The sequence below is a fragment of the Protopterus annectens genome, chromosome 11.part0 (genome assembly GCF_019279795.1).
Source record: "Protopterus annectens isolate FY-2018-M chromosome 11.part0, PAN1.0, whole genome shotgun sequence".
In the NCBI taxonomy this organism is placed as follows: domain Eukaryota; kingdom Metazoa; phylum Chordata; order Ceratodontiformes; family Protopteridae; genus Protopterus; species Protopterus annectens.
The window spans coordinates 1,094,789,964-1,094,807,042 of record NC_056745.1 but is presented as its reverse complement, the minus strand read 5'-3'; the positions used below and the strand labels follow the sequence as shown (position 1 = coordinate 1,094,807,042).

General features: G+C 36.3%; 1 protein-coding gene across 1 annotated transcript in view; it reads left to right on the top strand.

Moving 5' to 3' along the window:
• TMTC2 (transmembrane O-mannosyltransferase targeting cadherins 2) overlaps positions 1–17,079 on the top strand; it is a 1,891,588-nt gene that overhangs the window by 1,001,310 nt on the left and 873,199 nt on the right. Inside the window, exon 3 of the mRNA XM_044088436.1 lies at positions 11,818–12,646. Coding sequence (XP_043944371.1) covers positions 11,818–12,646 — 829 coding nt within the window. The remainder of the gene's footprint in view (positions 1–11,817; positions 12,647–17,079) is intronic.

Genomic DNA, 17,079 nt, shown 5'->3' with positions numbered 1-17,079 from the left:
GTTTGATGACATGAATCAAATAAATTGGGTCACAAGTAACTGTCTCACCATATATGGCAGTGTGTAGAACAGCAGTGAAATTAAGAAAACAGTAAATATGATTCAGGGCCATTCTGTTGTCCCATTCCAATCCTATTGATACAGGAGAACTGATTTTTTTTTTTTTGAATAAAGTTATAATGTATTATCTCTGCCAATAATGATGTATAAGTAAATATATTAGGATATTTTTATTGCAAGCATGAGAAGAATTACACTTCTAATTTGCCCGTGTTTGCATGGATTTAATGTAAAGTAGCATGAAGCATATTTAAATAAGTTCAGATATGGAATAGTCATATTTCTTTATATGCCCTCAGACTTTATTTTGAACAAAGCTCAACCCTTTTTTTTCTGTTTGTTGGGTTGAACAAGAGAAAAACAGAGTGTATGCAAACACTTGTGAGATCTGCTAAAAAGACTGCAAAATTGCTTGTGTTTGGTAGGTTTTATCTGACTTTGGTTTGCACAGTATCATAGGATGACCTTGGGAGAACACAACCAGGTGTTTGGGTTGACTATATAGATTATAGATTGACTATATAAATTATAGATTACCTTGCTATGCTTAGTTTAAAAGACCTTCATCTATTCCTACTCTTCTCCTGTATCATTTGTACTACTGGAGATAGCTGCATAGACTGTTAGTGTTTTCAAGACTTTCTTCCCTAAAGAAGGGTGACTGTTAAGGAAACATTCTCTCTAGTATTGCAGGTTGAACTAAGAAATAGTGTACGCCAATTGGCCTGTGCTCAGCCCTTTAGGTAAGGTACAGGAAAAATGGCCTATGGAGAAGTTCTTCAAGACCTCTTGTTTAGCTGTATTCAGTGGGTCTACATATGTGTGGGTGAAATGAATGGATATTTAAAAGGTCGTGGTCTGTGTGTTAAAATGCACATATTTTTTTTTTAATCCAATGCCAAATTCTTTAGCATTACAAAAGTGTGTCACACTTTAGTAAGGCTACAGATGTTAAAAAAGTGATAATTTTGGAGTTTTCTTTGACAGTGAGAAAATTAGTTATAATAGGGCCATCGCCAGTGTTTGACAGGGGGGCATATCTAGGCATAACCCATGACTGCTGCAGCATGAATTTTTTAGAAATAATTTTATTTTAACTGTAACACTGAGTCATACCTTAAACCTAAAAAAGCAATCTTTTTAAATTGGAGAAATAAAATACCCCTTACTATCCAATTTTATTTTATTTCAGTTTTATTTTCTACTAACACTGTACTTGATGACAACATACTGAATGCAGCCAGTTCAGTACCACATAAAGCTACTTTGAAGCAACATAGCTATGATTGTTATGCCAAAGCTTCAGTTATGGTGGAGGCAGGATGCATACTGGAAGCTGGCAGAGCAAACCAAGAAGTCCTGGCTAGGTCCCTGGCTCTTCAGTTGTTGCTTGTGGCCATTTCTGTAGATTTTTGGAAGATATTCTGAATGTCATCAACATTCTGGATAACTTGTATGACCATTAGGATAGTTGCTGGTACTTTGTGTCATGTCCTGATGTTCTATATGTTTTTAGAAGTTTGTATTGTGACCCATTTGGCTACTGTCATTATTTAGATACAAAAAGACCATGATTTTGTTGAAAGATATTTAAAAAGTAAGCATTTTATGTCTCATTTCCCTGCTTATTACCCTTCCAGATATATTCATAGTTAAATAATTTGTTTTTATATTTATTTCAATTTACATAAAATTATAATATAAAATTCCCTGCCTTTTCTGTATCCCCTCTATGGGATACTGTAATATTAAGATAATGAACCTGCCAGCTCAGATGTAGCAGACTGCTTTTACAAATAAAGTTTTTTTCTAAAAAAATAATAATTAATTCAAGCCTAAACAAGACACCTAGTTCCTCCTTTATCCTTTGTAATCCTCCTTCTCTTCTTCTAGTTTGTTGACAGTTGTCATACAAGTAAAAGAAAGATGATCTCTGAAAAGAAAAAAAGGTAAACATTGCTGGCAGATGACTGAGTAATTCTTTTGGTGCACACTGTTAACCACATTAACATGTGAATCATCAGCAAAGTGCATTATGGATTGTGAATCTGCATTTGGAAGAATGTAAAGCTATGAGGTATAGTTAAAGAGCAAGTGCTGTTTGAAGGTTTTTGGTGGATCTTCTGTATGCCCTCAGTAGAGCAGTAAATACGATGCAGGAAACATTTAGTTAAATTATTGTCCCTGCATTTGACAAAGTTTATCACATGTACATTTTATTAACTATGGAGCATTCTGTTTTTTTTAATTAGTAAATGTGTGACATTAGTATAGTGAGATAAAATAACAATGAGTACATTTGCATTAGCAATACCTGTTAAAAGGAATTTCTGACAATGTTTATTAGAGGTAAATTACAAGTGAGCTTTACATATGAACTGTACTGTTTGTTTTGTTGACAACTTCCACATATTTTCAGTGCTCTCTGAAGTTTTCTTGACCAAGTGTAAGCTTTAAGTTGTTTTTTGCTGAGGGAGACATTCCTGGTTAAACATTAAATGCTGTGCTTATAATAGTGGTGCAGCATGCTAGAGTAGAAACATGAAATGAAAACCATTAATTAAAATGTCATCTGGGAGTATAGAGAGATTACTCCTGAAAGAAGCATTTGTGTTTATCGAGTGTACCCAGTTAGCAAAGGAGTTAGTAAATTAAAAAAAAAAAAAAAAAAATATATATATATATATATATATATGTGTGTGTGTGTGTGTGTGTGTGTGTGTGAAATATCAGTGTTCGCAAAACTATCCTCTGTGAAAAAAACACATTATCATATCTATTTCTGTGGATGTTGACTAATGTGTTTGTTGCTTTCTGTGAGAAAAGACTGATAACTGAGTAATGAAAACAGTTTGGTGCATAATTCTTCTGACTTCAGGGAACACATTACTACCCATATTATGAGGGACTGACAGCATCCTATTTTTAGCTTGCATTTTGCATAGGATTGTACATGTTCATCGTGTTTCATTGTTGCAGTATTAACTCTATGGGTTTTCCTTGCTGTGGCATCTCTTAACTCACTCCTCCTGGGCTGACAGAACTCTTGCACCTGCTGTCAGAATGTCTGGGTATCAGGGTCACTGAACAGTGCCACCTTGTAAATCTTTCTTGACCCAGAAAGGAATGAGCCCCCAGGAAAAACTCCACGCCTGGAGCACAGGACAACCTAAAGGTCCTCATTTTGCCTGGTAAGAGTCCTAAAGACCCAGAAGGGTGGACAGAGAGAAATGTAGAGGGAAGCCCACCTTACCCTGCAGGCATTAGAGAGGAGATGGAGACAGGGAAGATGTACTGCAACACTGAAGACATTCAAGCATCTACATTTATAGAAATAGACTCGACTGTACTATGTTCATCATGTTTCACTGTTGTAGTAATAACCATATGGGAGTATTCCCCAAGCTGAGGAAAAAATTGGGAGGCTGGTGTAAAGGAGGATATAGGCAGGGATCAGAACGTCCTGCAAGACTGCAAAGGCAAATCTAGCCTTGGATATGATGAAAATGGGCAGATTATTGTGTTTAGTAAAAGTATGGAATGAGGACCTTGTGGCAGCCTCTAGAATCTTACTGGTAGGGACCTCTCTGAGGAAAGCATTTGGGGTGGTTTGATTTCTTTCAGTGATGCTTGTAACAGAAGGCAATGCAGTTAGAAATCCACTTATTAATTACCTGTTTGCTGATGGGATTTTCTAGTTTGTTACTAGCACCAGCTACAAAAAGTTTGTTTGATTTCCTGTCTGCCTTGGTACTGTCCAGAAAGTAGTATATGCACCCCCAATTTTGAGGGCGGGGGGAAGCATATCCTTCATTCCCTTGATGTTCTTAGATTAGATACTATCTGAAGAGGACCAAGGGAGTGAAGGATATACACCCCCCCCCATTTTGAGGGTGAGAGAAAGAGGTAGAGAGGTAAATAGACTAGGATAAAATCAGAATCACTTCTGGCATGAAAGAGAGGTTAATCCTGACAGAAATTCTGTCCTAATGGAAAATGAGAAAGGGTTCAGTGTACACAACTGCCTGGAGTTCTGATACCCATCTTGCGGAGGTAATAGCCATTAAAAAAGTTGTTTTCCAGAAGAGAAACTGAATGTCAACTGTAGCAGCTGGCTCAGATGGAGACAGATTAAGCTTTTTCACTATGAAACTGATATCCCAAGAGTTAATGGGAGCTCTTCTGGGAGGTCTCAGGTGAATGCTACAATATTAAGTGAATTCTTATTCAGTCAAAGCAGATTCTGCTGGCAGGATTATAGGGGTTGGGAGTCTGAAGGCCTAGACTGAGGCATAGCAGAAGGTATCCTTCTAGGTTTGGCCTTAGGCTTGGTTACAGGTGTGGCATCAGAAGCACTGAGATCAGGCCACAGGCAGGTGGCCATGGCATGCAAACGGCCAACCAGTGACCCCTCTGAGGTTCTCAGGATTCCAACCCTCCCTGTCCGTAGTCTTAAAGTAGGAGTCAAAAGCCATGGCCTGCAAAGTGGTCTAGTTCCCAACTGGCAGCCCTTGTCTGACTTGTGCAGATGTAGTGGGCTCCAAAGGGGACACAGCAGTGCTTTCTGACAGTTCCTTCATCCCAATAACCCATATTACATAAAATAAATTCTTATCTACCCTTTTTACATAGTCTTTCTTTGTATTCTTATAATATCCATACATAATCATGCACATATCTGTATTGTTTATATCATTAATATTCTCAAAAAATTACTTTGTACAACTTTTTCCAGAGTTTCATCACTCTTACAAATTAAAAAAAATGGTCTGTTGTTAGTTCATCTCCACAAGACAAACACACTCTTTTACCATTCTTTTTATATGGCATATTCCACTTTACTGGTAACTTATTTCTTATTAGTCTCCATAGAAAATCCTGACACTGTGCATTCTAGGTATGCCACTTTTTCCTTACTTTAATGGCTTTAATCAGTTCTTCTGGTAAATTATCCCATGGACTTTTAATAATATTGTTTCTTCACATTATTATCCCACATCTTTCTGTCTCTCTGTCTCATCAATTTTTATTTTCCATGTTAGAGTTTTTTCTTTATAAGTTCTAATTTCATCATTTACATATTATTTTTCTCTTTTTCTTATTCTCATCGTGTCCCGTTTTTATTGTACTTTTATTTAAATAGTGTCGATATTCTCATTTTCCTCCTTTACCCACTTTAATACTTTATACAAGTTTAAAGAAGCAAAATAAAGAACTGGATTTAGTAACCCCAATCCCCTTTCATTTTCACTCATATACAGCAAACGTCTTTTCAATGGGTTTAATCTTAAATCCCATATGAAAGAAAATACTAGTTTCTTAATTTCCTTTTCATATTTTTATGTTTTTCCTATTAATACCAACTTCACCAGATAAACCTTTTCTCTGAATGTTAATCTAAATGTCCTCCACAGAAGACATATTGTATTTTTTTCATGTTTTTATCAAATTCTACCATTTGCATCACAGCTACATCATTTTCCCCAAATTTTATTCTGGGCAAAGACAATTCATTCATTGAAAAATACTTTCCCCAGTTTTCACCACATCAACCAAACCCTTACTTTTATTTTTATTCAAGGTCATTCCATTTCCTTTAATCATGTATTCAGACAAACCAACACTTCTCTCATCCATATTTTGTTCTTAGCAACTACAATCATATCATCTGAGTATGCCAAAACTACTGGAATCACCTCCTCATTCTGCATCACATATCTGGCATCTTTCATTCTAGAAGCTACTTCTTTCATTATTGCATTCATTATCAATGCAAACAAGATCCCAGTGATGGGACATCCTTGTCTTGTACCACAATTCATGCATATTTCTTTAGTCAGCCATCCATTCACTAACATTCTTACTTTGTTATTTAGATATGCTGACATATACACTCTCCTAATTCTATTACGATATTAACATGCTTCTTCTCCATAATGTCCCACAAAACATCATGTCCTGATATATCAAATACCTTACCAATATCACCCACCATAAGTTTCACATCCTCCATTTTACTTATAATATCATTCACAATCTCTCTCACAACCAATAACAATTTTTGACATCCTTTCCCTTTTTCCGCCATATATACTTTCTTCAATAATATCTCTCATCCTTCCTTCCATTCTCCTATGAATTATTTTCATAAAAATATATTTTTGTTTCATTATTCTCATTTTTTCCATATAAATTTTAATATCTCACTACATAACTCGTCATAAAAATCCTCCCTTCAACTATTTATTCAGTGCATTTACAAAATATTTTTTTTGCCAGCTCCATTAATTTATTTGTACATTCCATACCCTGTACCATCTGTGCCTGATACTGAAAAAACATTTGCCTTCCTAAGTACTTCATTCAACTCACTAATAGTAATTTCTTTTTCAAATTCTTCCTTAACTAATTATAGATGTTTTTTTTCCATTATATCTTTTTTTCCATCGTGTTACTTCTATACATATTTTCCACATGCTGTGCTACAATACTCATAATTTGCTCTTGTGTTCTTTTTATCTCTCCTTTTACATTTTATATTTCCCGCATTATACTAATACCCTCCTTTATTTGAGTGATTTTATATTCATGAGAGCAATACAGCTAAATCACACCCGTGTTTATATCAAGCTTCTTAAACATAAACAGTAGGAATATATATAATTTGGATTATAGCGCTAGATGCCTTTATTCTGTGGTATGAAAAATAACAAGCCCAAAAGGCTGTTTATTATGCATAGACAGCATACCCATCACCTCAAAATTATCTTAGTCATTTATACGAACTTGCAAATAAGTTTGAATTTTAAGTTTTAAGTTGTATTTGTGAGCTGTTGTGTAATGGTTTTATATGTGCACTGTCTTCTGAAATCTGTGACAAGGAATACATTTGTTCAATTTTTTTTTCTTTAAATGACAACCACAGCCAAAAACTGAATTTAATTTATTCACACTTTCTGACATACTAATATTTTGGCACCATTGTAAGTGTTAGTGGTTGAGCAGGTACCATACTCACCTTTGGTCCTAGAAGATCAGAAGGCTGTGGGTTGTATTACAACACAAGATACTTTGATTAATTTTCCAGTACTGACACTGCAGTGCAGCATGAGCAGGTGCTAGACTGCTGTGTGTGTCATCCTTCAGGTAGGACTTTACACCAATGTCCTGTCTACCTGAGTTTGTAGTATCTCATGTGGATGCTAAAGATCTTGTGACACTTATTAAAAAGTTGGAGAAACTCCTCAGGGCTTTAGCCAAATTTCTCCCACTCAGTGTTAATACCACCTTTTGTCTCCCCTGAAAAGAGAACACTGGCCTAGTGGGACTAACCTACCACCAATGTCCTGTCTACCTGAGTTTGTAGTATCTCATGTGGATGCTAAAAATCTTGTGACACTTATTAAAAAGTTGGAGAAAATCCTCAGGGCTTTAGCCAAATTTCTCCCACTCAGTATGAATATCACCTTTTGCCTCCCCTGAAAAGAGGACAGTGGCTTAGTGGGACTAACCTAGTTAACAAAGAGAGAAAATAACAAAAGAAAGTGTTTTTTTTTTCTGATTTGCTGCACTCCATAACAGCTTGGTGGAGTCTACTATACATTGTGATTTCCTTATGCGGTTAAGGTTTGTATCACTTTGATGTATTTTTGCAGACACAGATATCACTGTAGTGGGAGTATTTACTGTTAGAATGTGACATACAACTGGAGGGCAGTTTCACTTGTATTTTTGATTAGCTTTCACAAGATAAACTGATTTTCTTTTTCACTCTACCCACCTTCTCTTATAAAGCATTTGAAGTTACATTTCAGTGTTAGACTGAAAGCATAACTTTTTTATTACTTTTGTTCAGACTTAGAACTGCAGTTTCAAGTCATCTTTGACTTGTAATATACATGCATGTACACCCCCCACACACAAAGTGTATTTTAAATAGTTGAACGTAAACATTGCCCAGCACTTAAATCACCAACCAATTTCACTTAATCTGCACAATCAAAAGCATACAAGCCCCCTGCACCTCTAACACACCCTGGTACTTATATAAATTAGTTCTGTTATTGCACAGTGTGGGGAAAAGGGAAAAGTCCCTGATCCCCACTACCCAACAGTCAGCAACCCACAATATTAGATTAGGTGTGAATTCACCCCCCCATACACACACACATAGACTGACTACATTAATTTCCTAGGATTAACCCTTGAAGTTTGCTCAGGGCAGTGCTTACCCCTTATTTGTAATTATTTGACTAGAGATGTCAGTAGAAAAAGACATTCCAGTCTTCAGAAGCAGTTTTTTGTTAGAAAATGATTTCATTTAGACAAATGCTAAAATAATGCCAGATATATCTACGGGCACTTGTAGCAACATACACAGCAAACATGACCAATGTAATCATATTTTCTTCCTTTTTTTTAAATTTATTATGGTAATCCAGCTGGACATGTTGAGAATTTGAATGACAGCAGCAAGATGAAATGTGATACGGTTGCCATCATTTCTGAAATTTTCTAAGCAATCACATATAGGAGAAGATTGCCAAAACTGGTTGTCTTTTGCAGAGGCAGCCTACATATGAAAACAAGGGGCAGTTTTATTATCACTGTTAAATGGTCATTTATATGGCTTACCAGGGGAAATGTATATGTTCTTAGAACAACAAATTGAAATACATTATTTTGGCCTCTAATTCTTTTACTTTCTTCACAATGAAACATCAGAGCTATACACTGAAGACAACTATCTTTGAGAACTAGAAGCAGGCTGACTAGGAAAGTAAAGGTCTGTTACATGATCACTATTAAATGCTAATTGATATGACTTGGAGGAATTATATTTGTCTTAGGGCAGCATGCTGAAACACAGAAGTGTAACCATTTTATCTAATGTCTTTATAATCAGACATCAGTAGTATACACAGAAAATGGTTATCTTTTCTGGGTGGGAGGGCATCCTGTGTTTGAAGGAAAAGGGCAGTTCCATGATCACTATTAACCTGACATTGATATGGCTCACTGTAGGGCAGTGTAAGTGACTGACAGCAACATTATAAAATACATTTCTATGTCCATTATAACTACATTGCTTCACAATCACAAAATGTGTAACTTATCAGAAATGGAACATTCCACTGGATGCTTGTGTTAAATATTGCTGAAAGTAGTTTTCCTTGTATTCTAGAAACAAAGCAAAGACATAATCTATGTTTTTGGTTTTCAAATTGTCACATTATATTTATAATTTTACATCATCCATAATGTATATATCTTTAGATTAATTTAAGGACAAACATGCACATTTTTTAGTTTGTCTCTCAGTGGCAAATGCATAAAATATAAAATAATAAATACATTTATTTTTATGATATAATATCTAAAATATATATTACTTAATGTGATGTTTCCAGCATTTGAAATTTTAATACAGAAAAATAAAATATAAAGAATTACTATTACTTTGATTTGGAACTCAGAAATTCAGTATTTTACATCTCCATCTAAAAGCACAGCATAAGTGCAATTTATTTCTGTAGTTACAACTATGACTTTGAATGTAACTAGAGCTGTTGTAGAAAAAAATACTAGAAATTATCAAGCTGTTTCAGAGATATAGGCCTACAAGACTGTCAAGTTAGGTATGGGTATATGACTTCCACTCAGGGTAGCAGGATGATACATACACAGAATATATATTTATCATGTTGTTCAGAAATAAAAATCATATATGTTTCTTCACTCCAAAAGCTTTCAGTTATAATATGCTATGGCTCAAACTCAATATAAGAAGCAGCCAAAGTGATTAGGAAAAAGTTAACATTGGGACTACACTAAAATTCCTCAGGGTAGAAGAACTCTTACAGGTATGTTTAGCAACTGAACATCCTGCTTTCACTGCTGAACATTTTAGTATGAAGTCTGAGAGGGTCATGATATGTTATTCTAAGAAATGTTCTAGAGTTTCAAATGTTTTGAGTGATACGGCCTTATAGCACACTGTTGCACCAGTAGTCTAGCATTTCCATTTGTATATTCTTCTGCTTGCCATTTGATTTACAACAAATGTGCACATTTCAAATTTATTAGGCTGACAAACTCAGTTTTTATCCTAATCATATCATTTGAGTTTTAATATGAAATAAGAAACCAAAAAAGTAATCTTTCCTTATTAATAGTGAGAGTTTAATGGTCAGGCAATACAAGTATGAGATAGTATTTTTTTAAAAGGGCAACCTGATTTGTATTTTTTATCCACCCTGTCTTCTTGAAGCAGGGCAGGTAATATTATGGGTTGTGAACTGACAGACTCATGAGCCATGACAGAACAGTATGTCTTTCAAGATCGCTATGGGGGACTAATCACTAAGGTGTACCATGCACCAAGTTTGACTTCAGCATAATGACATTACAGTGACATAATAATCCTGTCCACTGATAAAACATTGGGGTACAAAGAAGAAACACATAGTGCAAACCATAGCAGACTGGTTGTCCTGCATTAAAATTATGTTGTAGGCACTTGTGACACAAACTTCAGTAAAGGGATACAGAGCAACACAGTGTTTGTGCCACACACATTGATAGGATACAGTACACTGATGTGAAGGGATTTCCAGTAAAGGACTAGAGCACAGCAGGCTTTGGGCAAGTATTTCACTAGTAATTCTACTTGGAAGAGTGGAGAAAAAACAGTGCTCATGAGTGCCTGTGAATGTGATAACCTGAGCTGCAAGGACACCATAGCAAACTGAGATGATCTAACTGGTATGTAGGAATGTGTATTGCACTTTACACACACTGTAAACTAGGCTCACTTCATTATTGATTTTTCTGTAGTGGATTTCATTAGCATCTCATTACGGTTTTATAGTATGAGGGTAGCATCAGTTTTCTGCTATCTCACAGCTTTATGTCAGTTTGTACTACAGGAAATGCAGGCAGCAGTGCAGAGTGACAGTAGACTTTCTACAGTGCCAGTAGGTTAAGGGTGGGTTTTGCTATCATTCTGTTCTGTGCATCCAATAGTCACATTACCTATATATGAGATTATATTTCTGCATGTGGTGTGTGCTTCTCTATCTGCTGTTTTATGTCATGTCTGCATAGTCCAGAGTATGTTGAGAGCTACTTACATATGACGTGCTACTGCTGTAGCTTTGTTGCTCAGATAATTTTGTTACAATGCAGACTCCTTGCATTTAGGCTGATATGTAGATCTTTGTAGCTGATATGTAGATCTCTGTTTTGTAATTTAATGGCAGAGAGCAGCCTTATCAGGCATCCTCTTGCACCACTGAATTATATCAGCAGAATTATTCATGCTGAGTTGCTCATTTGCATATGTTCTGTGCACCAACAACTATTGTGTACCTCCACTTCTTTGCCCATGATCCTGCCTTATTTTTGAATTATATCTATACATTTACATTGTTTTTGTTTCTTCTGCACTAGCCCTCTTCACTGTGCATCATGTGTTTTAACCAAATAAAGTCATTTATTAAAAACTCCTATAAGGAGACATTTTATAGAATATCCTAGCATCATATTAACAAATCTATTTACTCTGGTCAGCATATGTGTTTGCTTCTGCTATATCTGTATATTCATGCCTTCACAAATGTGCAAAGTCAGTGAAAAGATGATGCACTCATTAAATACTGACTGCAAAAATAAAATTAATTGTTCATTGATGATTAGCTATCTAAATTATCTTTATATCATGACCATCATTAATTTTAATTTTCTTTTCCTTTGCAGAAGAAGAATGCTCCCCTTTTTCTAAGTGTGTGCTGTTTAGCCATCTGGGGAGCTCTTTTACTATGCCTTCGACTGTACTGGATGGGGAACAAACCACCAAGTTTCTCAAACTCCGACAACCCAACAGCAGATTCAGACAGCCTGCTCATTCGTTCATTGACCTTCCTCCATTTACCAGCGGTCAACTTCTGGCTTCTGCTGTGTCCAAACACCCTTAGTTTTGATTGGTCAATGGATGCAGTACCTCTTCTTAAAAGCATCACTGACTGTAGGAACCTTTACACTGTGGCCTTCTATACAGGACTTATGTTTTTAACTTACAGAAGCCTGAGGAACTCTTCTGCAGAGAGGCAAAGGAGTGAAAACTGTGTAGTAAATGGAAAACTGAATACAAATGGGCACAGTTGCCATGCAGACCGGGACTGCAATAACTCAGAACAGGGAAACTACTTTTTACCAAAAACAGAAAATGGTTTTAGAAGCCATTTCATTCAAAAGCAGCCATTACCCACCACTAAAAATATAGTTGTTTTCTCTTTATCTCTTTTAATAGTTCCTTTTCTCCCAGCTACTAATCTGTTTTTTTATGTAGGCTTTGTAATAGCAGAGCGTGTGTTATATATTCCCAGCATGGGATCTTGCCTGCTGATAACAGTGGGGATCAGGACCCTTTTGGTCAAAGCAAGGAGGCGCTTTTTCAAGAACATGATTTTTTATACAACTGCTGCTTTAATTATTTTATATGGACTCAGAACTGTTAATAGGAACAAGGACTGGCAGGATGAAGAGGTGCTTTACAGGTCGGGAATTACAGTAAACCCTGCAAAAGGTGAGTTCTTTATCTTGTATCTTTTTATGCTTGTGTAAGCTGGACAGATAGAACTGTAAAATGTAATCCATATTAAAATAGTGCAGTACAGATTCCTGTTTGCAGTGCTTAAATGCAGCAAAAGATTTCCTATCACCTAGATATCTGAAAAATCTCTATCTCTGTCTCTCTCTCTCTGTCATACACACACACACACACACACACACACACACACACACACACACGCACTCACACACTTCTGGTAGATATCATCACCATAGTAGCCTTCAGACTTGCCCTTGGCTGAAAGCAGGGGGAAATACATACTGTAGCTGTTTTTTACAACATGTGCTGGCTATTTAATAATGGGGTTTTAAACTAAAACATCTACCTTTGTATGGGAAGTGATAAAATAGTTGTGCATAATTTTGGGGGGATAGCTTCATTATATGACTTGACTTTGCTTTCTTGAGAATCCTGCTCATCTGCTATGCTCCACAGAGCTGAGGAAGTGTGGAGTAGCAATAAACAATGAGGCTTAAACCTGTCATCAAGATATATGGCACCAGCCAGTAGGCTAACAGCGAGCAGGCCAGCGTAGTAATGAATTTTCTATTGCTCTTTGCTATGCAGAATAGGTCACTACCATGTGCATTGCAGTGAAACAAAGTGACACCTCAGAGAAAGATAAATGTCTGCAGAAAGAAGCAACTACTAAACTCCACCTCCCTAAAAAAAAAACTCCCTCCTGGTGGAGTTACCGACTTCATTTTCTTGCAGCTTTCATTTAAAACTTCTTTCATCTTGTATTTCTATGATTTCAGAATGGACATGTTTTGAAGTACAAGTAATCTGTTCACCTGTGGTTACAGCGTTTTCTTGGGTTATTATTTATGCCAGACATGTCAGTTTGAAGCATGTATACATTTGATTTTTACCAGCCTAGATGGCAATGAACTGCACAAATGTTTACTTATAAAAATTAGAATATGACTTCAGGGTTAAAAACAAAACACTTAACAATAATCTGTATCAAAAAAGCAAGGAATGCTATGCTAATAAAATATATGAATTTTGGCATGGGTTGCTTTATGTTGTAATCAGAACTTTTCCTTTATCATCAGAAAAAAGCAGAAAACAGCTTTTAAATATACCTTGAAAACAAATAATTATAAAAAGTTAACAAATGAAAAAAAAATATTTTTTTGTTCCTGACACTGTCAAAGACGTGAATATATGTTGATCATATATGACTATACAGGCATATTTAGAAACTGTAGCATCATATGAAAATGTCACTTTATTATAGCCGGTACGTAAAAATCAACTGCCAATCATTAGCGGACCGGAGTTCCGCTGTGGCGACCCCTAACTGGGAAAAGCCGAAAGACACAAACAAAATTGTGGTATATTTTGTTAAATTTTTTTATGCTGACTGAGCTATTACTGATATGACCTATTTTTAGGGCAGACTTGGGGGTGTTCATAATGACCAGGCCAGGGCTAATTTCCCCTAGTCTTTTAGACATTTCCATAAGTGTCATGGAATCTTTTACATCAGCCTGAGCAGCTGTCAACCTGGCTGGGTGGGACGTCAGGTTAACATCTCATCTGAGGGATGGCACCACAAGATTGTTGCATTTCGTCTTTAAATTGTGCTAGAATGTCAATACTAGAACACAAATCTAAGAAGATGGTATGGGAATAGAACCTACAGCCTTCGAATTATCCCAGCGCCAAATGCACATATTCAGTTTGCTGATACTGAGCCACATACACTGCTAAATTTGATACCTTTTCAAGCCTTACTCCTTAACACATTATACCTTAATTTCAAGTAATAGTAACATTATTGACAAGGAAACAGAAATATAGAACGTTATGACAGAAAAGGAGCTTGCATTAGCTTGACTGCAGAAAATTAAAAATACTAACTCATGTGTGTCCAGTTTAGATAGCTTTTTTTTTTTTTTTTTTTGCTGGAGATGTTGAATGATCAGTTAAATGGCCAAAAGAAAGATAGCATAATAGTCCAATAATTTTTTAAGTAACAGTTTATTATCTGTGAATAAGTACTATAACAAATTACTGTGGCAGTAGGGAGGTTGTGCTAATTGCATAGGTGTTGTTAAACTGTATGTGTAAATGTGAATTTGTGTGATAAAAATGGCAGGATAAGAAAGGTGTTCATGGAGGAGGAATGTCCTTCCCATTCGATGCACCTTTGTGCTGAGACTTTTCTTCTTGACATAACTTTCATTTTTTTCAGATAGCCAGGAATAATTTTGACACCACCAACACTGTTGCCTGCCTACTGAAATCTGTAAGCACAAAATGGCTACATAGTATACTACACAGAATACCGTATCCCTATTTCTCTTGATTTCTTAAAGGACTGAAGCAGTTGAAGCTTGTTGTCAGTTGTAGGACAGCGGGGTCTATTCTTTTAAGACTGTCAGAAGATGATAATGTATCTTCAACAATGCAAGGCCTTCAGGACTGCCGCATGGGCACCATGGCAGCTATGTGATTTCCACAAGGTATGACCGCAGTGTGTACAGCACAGACCAAGATAGGTTGTTTTTTTTACCCAGGACCATCCATCACCTATGTAATTCATAACCTGCAAATCAGTTTTGATTGATGTAGGCTCCTTCTCTTACTTAGACTAAGCAATACAGGAGACAGTTTCTCCAGCTTTAGTTTTATGGCAGGTATGCAACAGTAACGTTGATGGCATGGAGTATAGTCCAATGGCCTGCTGATGGAATTAACTGGTTTCACTAAACTTTCTGACCCAGACTCCCTGATGGGTCTTTGAGGGTGTGCTTAGTGGAAGGAAGAAAGTTCTTGGTTCTGTGAATGGCTGTTATATTTCCCAAATTAAGTGAAAACACTACCAAAACCAGTAACTATAAAATCCAAAGGAAGAAGAAGACTTCAGAGCTGAGTGCCACTCTAACCAAAGTTTTATTTAATACAACATTTCACCCACTAGTTCTGATGAAGTCTAGTGACTAGTGGAAGAAAGTGCTTAATATTGTATTAAATAAAGCTTGGTTAGAGCGGCACTTGGCTCTGAAGTTTTCTTCTTCCCAAATAAAGTGCATGTTTGTAAGTGGGGTGTTATAGCTGATCTTTGATATATGAGTTTGTTCATCTTTGTCATTAAGTACTTCGGTTTTAGGATGGCCACAATATAACTCCTTGTCTTCCCAAGTTCTTTGCTGTGTCTCAAAGGCAGGTCATATGCTTTGTGGCATGTCAGGATTGTTTGGAAACTTTAGATACTTTTTACTTTGTTTTGTAGTCTCTCAAGTTCTGCAAGATCATGTTTATCTTCATTACATAATCTGCCCGAAGGTGTTCATACAATGCAAGAAACTCCTGGTGTCTCTATTTGTGGATATTTAGTCAATAATGTCCAGACCTTTTCAGCTTCTGAAATTTCACATGTGCTTCCCTGGCTCCAGCCTTTAGACTGTTCCATCAGAGCAGAGAAATTATTCTTTGTTCTAATTCAGAAGATTTTATTCAAAATTCCGAATTCCCACTTGTGCTTAGTCTGTTTGCTTCATGACTTTTCACTGTAGTTTGTTTCCCTTTGCATTGTGGGCTCTTCACCACTGCATGACCAGATGTGTATAGTTTTCTCTGTTGGCCTTATTGTGTTTTGCATATTTACATTTCACACTTCAAGCTATGTGGGTTGTATTGCAGTACAATTTCTGTTGTCATCTATATGGCTTTGTATGAGTACATTACCTGAGGACTTCATTGTTTCATGCATAGTCCTAGTTTTACACTTCCAGCTGCATGAGATTATATCTAGAGCCAGATCCAGCACAAGGCAACCTAGGTAGCTGTCTTGGGCTCAGTGCTGGCTGGAGGCCTGCCTTCACTTAAAAAAAAAATCTGTCTTCCATCATCTAAAAGACAACCCCTGAAACCTCAACATTAGGATGAAGTTACAGATGCCATCTTTAAAGAAAAGCTCCAGAAACCTCAACACCATGATGTAACAATGTCTGGACTTTAATAATGATTGGGAGATTTGAGTATTAGAACTTTTTGACAGAAGCAGAAATACAGCAATATGCTCTAAGTCAACAGATTGCATCACAAGCAAAAGGATATTTGAGAATATGACTAGAACACGGCCTCACTTTATGGGTTAAAAATGATTTAATCCAATCTTAAAACACCATTTTAAAGAAAGAAAAATGCATATAAAACAAGGTAAGCTCTTTCACATCTACAAATGGATGCTTCATCAGACCATTAAGTAACGGCTACACAGACTTGCTTTAAACATGCAGTTAAGCTGTTTAACCTGTCAGGAATTACCTCTACAAACTCCTAGAACCCAAATGAGGCTTTAAAGAGACACACTCATTAAGACCATGTCCTTTGTCAGACTGCAAGGTAATGATCCAATGCACTTCTACCTGCTC